The sequence below is a fragment of the Heptranchias perlo genome, chromosome 33, assembly GCF_035084215.1.
Source record: "Heptranchias perlo isolate sHepPer1 chromosome 33, sHepPer1.hap1, whole genome shotgun sequence".
NCBI lineage: Eukaryota > Metazoa > Chordata > Chondrichthyes > Hexanchiformes > Hexanchidae > Heptranchias > Heptranchias perlo.
This window is the reverse complement of record NC_090357.1, coordinates 4,320,126-4,329,994: the sequence shown is the minus strand read 5'-3', so window position 1 is coordinate 4,329,994 and position 9,869 is coordinate 4,320,126. Positions and strand designations below refer to the sequence as shown.

Genomic DNA, 9,869 nt, shown 5'->3' with positions numbered 1-9,869 from the left:
CAATTGGACAGAGTATCAGAGGCTGGGGATTGGTGTTCTCTGGAGTGGAGCGGAGGGGGGAAACTGCACGGGGGGGTGGGGGTGGCAAAGAGGAGGAAGGGGCAATGGCATCATTAGGCTCAACTATCGCTCCCTGCAATGGATCCAGGGTCTGCAGCCTGAGCTGTTACCAGGGCGGCTGGACGAGATCTCAATATTCCAGGAAAACATCTGCTGCTTCAATTTCCCATCATAGCGTCACCAAGTATTAAGGAAGTGAAAAACCAGATGGTTTCAATTTGTGGATTAAAATCCAGCCCAGGCTGATCGGGTGAAAGTTTCCCCTTTTTGTATTGGTTCCATGTGAAGTGACTTTGAGCAGGTGGGTGAAAGTTTCAGGCAAAGGCATCTTTTGGGGGGGGTCTGGTTTTTTGGAGTGCCCGTTCTAAACAGGTGTTTTTTTTGACATCTCCGGACTCGACTAACATTGGTTCTCAGTGAAGTACAAATTTGATTTACTTTGATTTTGACATACAAAAAAAAATTAAATTGCTTTAAATTCAACCGCATGAAATGCACCATTGAAGACACATCATTAAGTGCGATTTGTTCTGTCTGAAGCCCGGGACAGGTATTTATTGGTTCCAAACCCTGAACGAACCATTTTGTAGCACCTGGAAGAAGAATAAATTGCACATTTCATGCACCTAACTCCATCCCCCCCACCTCCCCGGCAGTCGTCAATAAATGTGACCCGTTTAAGAGACTACAAAACCGACAAGACCCCCGACGACCTGTCCCACCAGGGTCTCAAAGTAACACCACTGGTTTACTCCCGTATTGCAGGTTTTCCATTGTTACTGTAAAATCTGATGTAAGCAGCTACTGGATAATGAATAAATGTCATTCCCTGCTCCTGCCTCCCAATCAAACAACAACTTTAACACGACATAAACTTGTTGGGTGGGCATGATGGATTTTTAATGGTTACTCGGGAAGGTGACTGTAATTCTTCACTTGCAATCACACTGGCTTGACTGCAAATAAAGAATCTGATCACCAATGGCCCCTCGGAGATGTCACTACACAGACTCCTGGGTGTAATTGGAAGGTGATTTTTGGCCCATTTAGAGTTGGGAGGTTTTGTGGTTTTGATGTAATTCAGTGTGGCGGGGGGGGTGGTTATTTTTCATTCACCCTCCCCTTCCAACTCGTTTTTTAAACTTCTAGAACTCGTGTCCGTCCCAGACAGGTACTGCAAGCCAAAACAGGTCCCCACACCCGCTGGACAAAACCGGGAATCAGTGTAGCATAGAGCAAGTACAAATTATACATCAGATTTTACAGTAGTCGCTTATGGCTTTAATATATAAAAGGTAACGTAGGCTATGGTTTTATGGTGTAAATTTACAATGTGTTACATGTATGAATAGTAGTGATTATTTAGTATCTGTTTCACATATATATATATATAAAAGTAACAACTTTTAGTCACTGAGCCTCATAAGGATCATTATTTAACTAGTAAGACACTCTATAAAGTACAATGTGATACATAATCCCATGACAATGGGACTTTAAATAGGGCTACCATGTTCCTCAGAATTCATTTTCCTGATTTCACAAAGTGTTATGAACAGGCTTTGGCCTGAAAAAATCCAACACACATTTGTGTAAATAACTTTCTTTTTTTTTGCTTTAAAAAAAACTATATGCTGTTGAGATCAGGGTTTGAAATTTGTATATTCCTTTAAAACGGTTCCTCTCCCAATTTTACACTAAAGTTATTGTCAAGATGATGTAGCATTTCAGTTCCTCTGTTCTGGGTGCCTCTGAATCAGCCCCCATTTAACCTGTAGTCATTTTTGTTTCCCCATCGGAATATGCAATTACAAGGCACCATTAAAATTTCAGTCAATTGCAACGGTGGGTGTGTGAGATTTTCATACTGTGTCCACTTGGTCTGTGAAATATGCCCAGAACAGGTATGTCCAGGTCTGTCACTGCATAACACTAGGGTGCAGTACTGGTGGGTACAGGTCTGTCACTGTACAATGTTGGGTACAGTACTGGTGGGTACGGTATTTAACTATATAACACTGGGGTACAACACTGGTAGGTACGGGTCTGTCACTGTATAACACTGGGGTACAGTACTGGTAGGTACAGGTCTGTCACTGTATAACACTGGGGTACAGTTTTGTCACTGTACAATACTGGGTACTGTACTGGTGGGTACAGGTCTGTCACTGTACAACACTGGGGTACAGTACTGGTAGGTACAGGTCTGTCACTGTACAACACTGGTGGGTACAGGTCTGTCACTGTACAACACTGGGTACAATACTGGTGGGTACAGGTCTGTCACTGTACAACACTGGGTACAGTACTGGTGGGTACAGGTCTGTCACTGTACAACACTGGGTACAGTACTGGTGGGTACAGGTCTGTCACTGTACAACACTGGGTACAATACTGGTGGGTACAGGTCTGTCAATGTACACACTGGGTACAATGCTAGTAAGTACAGGTCTGTCACTGTATAACAGTGGGTACAATATTGGTGGGTACAGGTCTGTCAGTGCATAACACTGGGGTACAGTATTGGTAGGTCCAGGTCTGCCACTGTACACACTGGGTACAATATTGGCGGGTACAGGTCTGTCATTGTACAACACTGGGGTACAGTACTGGTGGGTACAGGTCTATCTCTGATGGTACTGGGAGAAATTTAAAGGATGAACAGTGACTCAATTTATTCCCACAAGTGACAGACCCAGAAGCACTGGTACTTCACACCATGGTCACTGGGTCAAAATGAAAGGCACTCTTCCCAGGGTAAGACTGGCGACAACACTGTTTAATCAAAAGCATAAGAAGCATAATTTTCTCCTTGGGTGGGACACTGTCACGAGCAGTAGCCCAGAGATGGCCATTTGGCCCATCGTACTTGTGCTGGTATCTGAACCACTGTGAAGATTGGTGAAACCTCCCTGCATATCAGAGCAGTCCTTCCCGTCTCTGTTTAATGAAAATTAGATAAATACTGCACGGCCATTCTTCACTCGGAGGCAGAGGACCTGATCTACGTTTTGTTTTTAAATTAAGAGAATGTAGTAACGATTCAAATCTAATTCATGAAGGGTTTCAGGGAAAGTTATATTTTCGAAGACTCGCTTCTGGGGCTCCTGTGACAGTGACCTTCACGGCATCACTCTGTGATGGAACGCTGCTTTAAGGCAGACATTCAAGGGTTAAACCATCCTGTGAGGTTCATAACAGTAATTATGGTAATGTACTTTTAAAAGGTGGAGGTCACACGTACCCAGAAACACCTGATACTCAACGTAAGGCTATTGGAAGAGCTCCAAATCTCATTAAATGTTCTTCTTATACATTTATAAATGTAGTTGGTGTGTGAGTGGAGGGTTGCTATGTGTACAAATTCCCTCCCTCCACCTCCCAGTCTCACACCATCCCGACTTGAACATATATCGCCGTTCCTTCATCGTCGCTGGGTCAAAATCCTGGAACTCCCTTCCTAACAGCACTGTGGGAGAACCTTCACCACACGGACTGCAGGGTGAGGTCGGATTGGGAGGGGGGTGAGGTGGGGTGGAGGGGGTGAGGTAGGGGGTAGGGGGTGAGGTAGGGGCAGAAGGGGAGGTGGGATGGAGGGGGGTGAGATGGTGCGGAGTGGGGGTGAGATGGGGGCGGAGGGGGGGTGAGATGGGGCGGAGGGGGGGTGAGATGGGGGCGGAGGCGGTGAGGTAGGGGCGGAGGTGGAGTGAGGTAGGGATGGAAGTGGTGAGGTAGTGAGGGCGAGGGGAGTGAAGTGGGATGGAGGGGAATGAGGTGAAGGAGGGATGAGATGAGGGAGGGAGTGAGTTGGGGGGAAGGGGGTGAGGTGGGGGAGGGGGATGAAGTGGGGGGAGGAGGTGAGGTGAGGTGGGGGGAGGGGGGAGTTGGGGGAGGGGGTGAGTTGGGGGAGGGGGTGAGTTGAGGGAGGGGGAGGTGGGGGAGGGGTGACATGGGGAGGGGGTGAGTTGGGGGAGGGAGTGAGTTGGGGGAGGGGGTGAGGTGAGGTGGGGGGTGAGGTGAGGTGGGGGGAGGGGGGAGTTGAGGAAGGGGAAGTTGGGGGAGGGGGTGAGGTGAGGGAAGTTGTGAGTTGGGGGAGGGAGTGAGGTGAGGGAGGGGGAGGTGGGGGAGGGGGTGAGGTGAGGGAGGGGGAGGTGGGGGGGAGGGGGAGGGACAAAGTTGCATAGCTGGAAGTAAGTGGCTGTGGTGATGATACAATAATGTGATTGGAAACTCAGCTTTGGGTTGAACAGAAAGCCAAGGTTTAAAACATATAAAGGTAATTTATTCATCCAAAATCTGCACCCACGACAACAGGGGTCATCGGAGAGTGATGAGAAACAGGAACCTAGCTGATTTGTTCCTTCCCCTTATAACCAAGGCACTCGGGCCAATTGGAGAAACCCAAGTCCTGTCCTGACTAACTCAACATGGACTCGGGGATTGAACCTGGGAACTTCCTGACCTGTATGGTCCAACGACTCATCTGTGAGTGTGAGCAACCAATAGCAGTAGACTATTCAACCACAAGAGGCAGGTCACACATCCTCACCTGACTTCCATCCCTTCCATTGGATGGTGATCAAGGGATGAGGGTCTATGGTGGATTTTGGTCTGCCTAACCCAGGGCACTGAAGCCAACTATAGCACCGCAACTGTGTCCCTGACTTGGTGGGCAGAGACCAGAGAACCAATACATTGAAGAGGGGCTGTTGCTGCTCTGTTGGGAACAGCCCACACCTCACAGTGACCTACAATATGTGACGCAAGTTAAGTCAATGTGGTGCTTGATTTTCAAGGCAAGGGATTAAAAAGCTCCCTTAGTAACTTCACCGAGGTGATGGTGAGCTTTCAATTATCGAGTCAAACGTGAACTACAAACCAAGAAACCTTCCAACCACTTAACAAATTATTCCTCGAGCAACATTTAAAAGTTTCCTGCAACATAATTCCCTTTTTGGCCAAACGTACGATATTGGCTAAAATGCAAGGTATAAATTAAGCACAGTCGGGTATGGTTACCAATGTGATAAGCAACTACTGCACAGGATGTAGGAGGCGGAAGTGTTACAGGCCTCTTCATAGTTATAAAAAACACAAGGAAAGACAAAATTCCTTTCTCCTCCCGCAAAAAAAAAATAATTCAAAGAGTTGAGGTAATTTCTGTCGCTTGGGGGAACGAGTGGTAGCCAATCATTTAACTGAGCAATTCAACAAAAAAAAATAAAACAAAATGGAACAAATTTCAATCCCTGATTCAACTCCCCCCCCCGCAAAAAATTGCCGTTTATGCCAAAACGAGTCCATAGACTGAGCACTTGGAATCCCTGGACCAGAAGTTTAAAAGGCACGTAAGGGAGAGTCTGTGAAATCCCCCTCGTCTGCAGGCAGCATTGAGTTCGTTCAGTCGCTTGAGTCGCCGTGTGCAGTATGGCTGCGGTCCGTCCACCCGTGTGCGCGCGTACACGTCCTAGAGAGCGCCTGTTTGCACCTCTTCGCCTCACAGTGAACACGACGTTTCTGCACATTTCCAGTTGCAGTCGAGTCCCCGTTCGGGCGCAAGAAAGAAAGGCGGCCGGCCGGGCGCGGGCGCGGGCGGGATCTCGCGGTTGCCGCCGATCCAGTTGTCACGACCCTCGACCGTGGCTTCACGAAGTAGTCCATCGAAGAGGTTCTTTCTGTTTCGAGTCAGGAGTTAAATTGTTTTTTTTTTTCCTTTTTTGTTTTGTTACAAACCCTCTTGTCCACAGTCCGTTTGGAAAATCAAAACGTTCAAACTGCAAGGACTGGATGGGAGTCTTTGGTGAAGGTTCAATCCCGATTTTTTTTTTGTAGATAAAGATATTTCTCTCTTTTTTTTTAAGTCAATTTTTTTTTCCAGCAAAAAGCGTTATAAAATTATCTGTCGGTTACTTGAAATTCGCACGGTGAGACGGGGCTGGTTTACTTATTGCCCCAGTTGGTGTTCAGACAGTGAGAGAGAGAGAGACAGTCAGTCGAGACAGGCAGTGTGACCTCCACTGTTGAATGGAGCAGGTCGGTTCTACGAAAGACTGGCACAATGCCAACTCACTCCCCCCCCCCATTCCCCTCCGTCCCCGTCTCTCAGCTCATGAACTGCGTGTAGCCCTCGGCTCCTGTGACGATCACATCCATCCAAATCCGCATGGCCTCCGGCGTGGGGGCCACCATGAAGTACAGTCTGTCGTGAGTCTTCACGCAGAAGGTGAGGCTCGGATTGGGACTCTGAAGGCCCGAGATGAGGAAAGAAGAAAACAGAATTATCGTATCATTTTCTCAAGGACCAAATTATAACAGTTTCATCCCCTTGCATTGCAACAGTGACTTCACCTCAAAAAAAGTACTTCATTGGCTGTAAAGCGCTTTGGGACGTCCTGAGGATGGGAAAGGTGCTATAAAAATGCAAGTTCTTTCTTTTAACAGCTCATGCAGGTACAATTAAGTGCCCATTTGGCATACACATAACACCTTATTGTCAGCCTTGGCTCAGTGCTGAGTCAGAAGTTTGTAGGTTCAAGTCCCACTCCAGAGACTTGAGCACATAATCTGGGCTGACACTCCCAGTCCGGTACTGCACGGTCGGAGGTGCTGTTTTTCGGATGAGACGTTAACTCGAGGCCCCGTTTGCCCTCTCAGGTGGATGCAAAAGGCCCCATGGCAAAGAAGAGCTGGGGAGCTCTGTCCTGGGCCAATATTTATCCCTCAATCAACATCACCAAAACAGATTATCTGGTCATTATCACATTGCTGTTTGTGGGACCTTGCTGTGCGCAAATTGGCTGTTGCATTTCCTATGCTTCAAGTATACTTCATTGGCTGTAAAGTGCTTTGGGATGTCGTGAGGTAGCATCATAAGTTACAGGATGGAAGAGGGCCATTTGGCCCATCGAGTCCTCGCTGGCTCTATGCGAGAGCAATCCAGCTAGTCCCACTCCCCCGCCCTATCCCCGTAGCCCTGCAAATTTTTTCCTTTCAAGTACTTATCCAGTTCCCTTTTGAAAGCCATGATTGAATCTGCCTCCACCACCCCCTCGGGCAGTGCATTCCAGATCCTAACCACTTGCTGCGTAAAAAAGTTTTTCCTCATGTCACCTTTGGTTCTTTTGCCAATCACCTTGAACCTATGTCCTCTGGTTCTTGACCCTTCCGCCAATGGGAACAGTTTCTGTCTATCTACTCTGTCTAGACCCTTCATGATTTTGAATACCTCGATCAAATCTCCTCGCAACCGTCTCTGTTCCAAGGAGAACAACCCCAGCTTCACATCTGGAATCACTGGTAGCAGATTTGATACAACCGATTGGCTTGCTCGGCCACTTCAGAGGGAAGTTTAGAATCAACCACGTTGGTGTGGGACTGGAGTCACATAGAGGCCGAGTCTGGGTAAGGACGGCAATTTTCCTTTCCTAACGGACATTAGTGAACCAGATGGGGTTTTTCACAAAAATCTGACAGCTCCATGGTCACTTTTACTGACACCAGCTTTATATTTCCAGATTTTTAAAAAAACTGAATTCAAATTCTCAATCTCCTATGGGTGGGATTTGAACTCAGGCTGTCTGGATCACTAGTCCAGTTGCATAACCACCACACGACCGTACCCAATGATTTGTTGGCCAAGGATGGCTATGCTGCCTCTCACAGTTTAACCAGCTGTCTGGGCCCATATGGTCACTTCAAGGAATTTACTTCCAATGGGAGTCACGATGCGGCAATCAGGAGTGAGAACGCGGGACTAACCCCTCCCTAGCTGCTAGTTTCGCTCCTCGGGCCGGCACATGAGTTAAGCGAGCTGATGAAAGGCTCCCAGTTTCCATGGGCTTGTACCCCAAGCGAGAGTCAGCGCCTTCACAGGAGAGGAAAGGGACAAATCTATTACAAAAAACTCTGCCTCATAAACGGGCTTTAGCGAATCGACAGCCTGTTTTACACCCCGCCCACTGTAGTCAGTGGGCGGAGTGCAAAGCGAGCAGCTGATTCGCTATCGGCCAAAACCAATTCCACCCCCTCAGAGTCCCTCGGCCACCAGAGAATTCAGTCCACGTTGGCCGAGGGTTCTTTTATTTTAAAACCAATCTTGTCGTAAAGTTGTTTTGACACAGAACAGGTCACAGAGACGAGGACTTAAAACCAGAGTGCAAGGCCAACACACACAACACGGAGAGCTGCGGATTATACGTACATTTATTCTATGCAGGCTGAAATATCCCTTCTGAGAGCAAGGAAGAAATAGCCCAGCAACAGGGAAAAGGGAAAAGAAAAGCAGAGAAATAAATAAAACCTACAAAAGGAAAGATTAGTGATCTTGTTCATAATTGGTGGAGCTCAAAGCTGTAACTTGAAAAAAAAAGCATTGGGGGATAATTTTAACCCAAGCCAACCATCGGGAAAGAGTCAGATTTGGTGTCAGATGCTTGTTTTACGTCCCGACCGATTTTACGCTCCACTAACTTCCGACTTGAACCAGCCCCGCTCCCCCCCGGGTGGATTGGGTTAAAATGACCCTCGAATGATCGGACAATGAGGGTATAAAGTTACACTTACTCCCCAGCCCCTCTCTCCCCTCACTGCGAGGGCCACGACTGTGAGGTAAGGAGGTCGTCACCTGTTTGCTGCGTAGTCAAATTAAGAACCTGTTTATTAATGAACATGGTTATGTGTCAGCCGTGGCTCAGTGGGCAGCACTCTCGCCCCCTCAGTCAAAAGGTCGCGGGTTCAAGTCCCACTCCAGAAACTTGAGCACATAATCTAAGCCGACACTCCCAGAGCAGTACTGAGGGAGTGCTGCACTGTCAGAGCAACCTTCTTTCAGATGAGACGTTAAACTGAAGCCCTGTCTGCCCTCTCAGGTGGATGTAAAAGATCCCATGGCACTATTTCAAAGAAGAGCAATGGAGTTCTTCCTGGGGCCAATATTTATCCCTCAACCAACATCATTAAAAACAGACTCTCTGGTCATTATCACATTGCTGTTTGTGGGATCTTGCTGTGCGCAAATCGGATGCCGCGTTTCCTACATCACAACAGTGACTACACTTCAAAAGTACTTCATTGGCTATAAAGCACTTTGGGGATGTCCTGAGGTTGTGAAAGGTGCTATATAAATGCAAGTTCTATTCTTTCTTTACGATTTTGCTGAAGAAAGTGCAAAAGAATTCTTCCTTAACCCCAAAACAACGCAGTGATACCCAACCCTGATCAAACCATCCCCCAGGTTTCGAACGTTGACCCCCAACTTACTCCTGGAGTGGGTGGCGGAGGGGGGGAGGGGTTAGTGATCTCATGATATCTCAAATGCAGGGGTCTGATGAGGTAACTGGTCTCAATCTCCTGAATCCAAGAGCTACAACTACTCAAAAAAAAACATGCGGCATTTTCTATACCGAAGCTACATCATAGATTCGCCACTGAGAAAGAAACATGATTGGCCTTTTATATAGAACGATGCCCTGTCATTTACAGACTACCACGGGCCAATAAACTGCTTGATTGGAGCTTGATTTCCTGTGCAGCGCTCGGAGCTGCAACTTGGACCAGTGAAGAAAAGGCATGAATATAATATAAATATTTACATTTACACGGCAACATCAAAACGCCTGGAAGCACTTCACTCAACAAATTATTTTTGGAATGCAGCGACTGTTAAGTTGGTGCCACACTTTGGCTGTAACGTCCAACAAACATCCACAGTGGTGTTGGTTGAAGTGGGGTTGGTGGGGACACTGGGAAAACTCTCTGGTCAGCTTTTGGTTATTGGAATCTTACAGCCGTCCGGCCCATTGTGCCTGTGC

General features: G+C 47.4%; 1 protein-coding gene across 14 annotated transcripts in view; it reads right to left on the bottom strand.

The window, feature by feature from the left end:
* Positions 1–579: 579 nt before the first annotated feature.
* phldb1b (pleckstrin homology-like domain, family B, member 1b) overlaps positions 580–9,869 on the bottom strand; it is a 283,632-nt gene continuing 274,342 nt past the window's right edge. For 3 of the 14 annotated variants that reach the window (XM_067970865.1, XM_067970873.1, XM_067970876.1), the window contains one exon: positions 580–6,303. In XM_067970865.1, the coding sequence (XP_067826966.1) occupies positions 6,163–6,303 (141 nt within the window). In that variant the 3' untranslated portion in view covers positions 580–6,162. Of the gene's footprint in view, positions 6,304–7,922; positions 8,291–9,869 lie in introns of those variants that run through there. The other 11 variants (XM_067970867.1, XM_067970866.1, XM_067970870.1 and 8 more) reach the window with 9 other exon arrangements.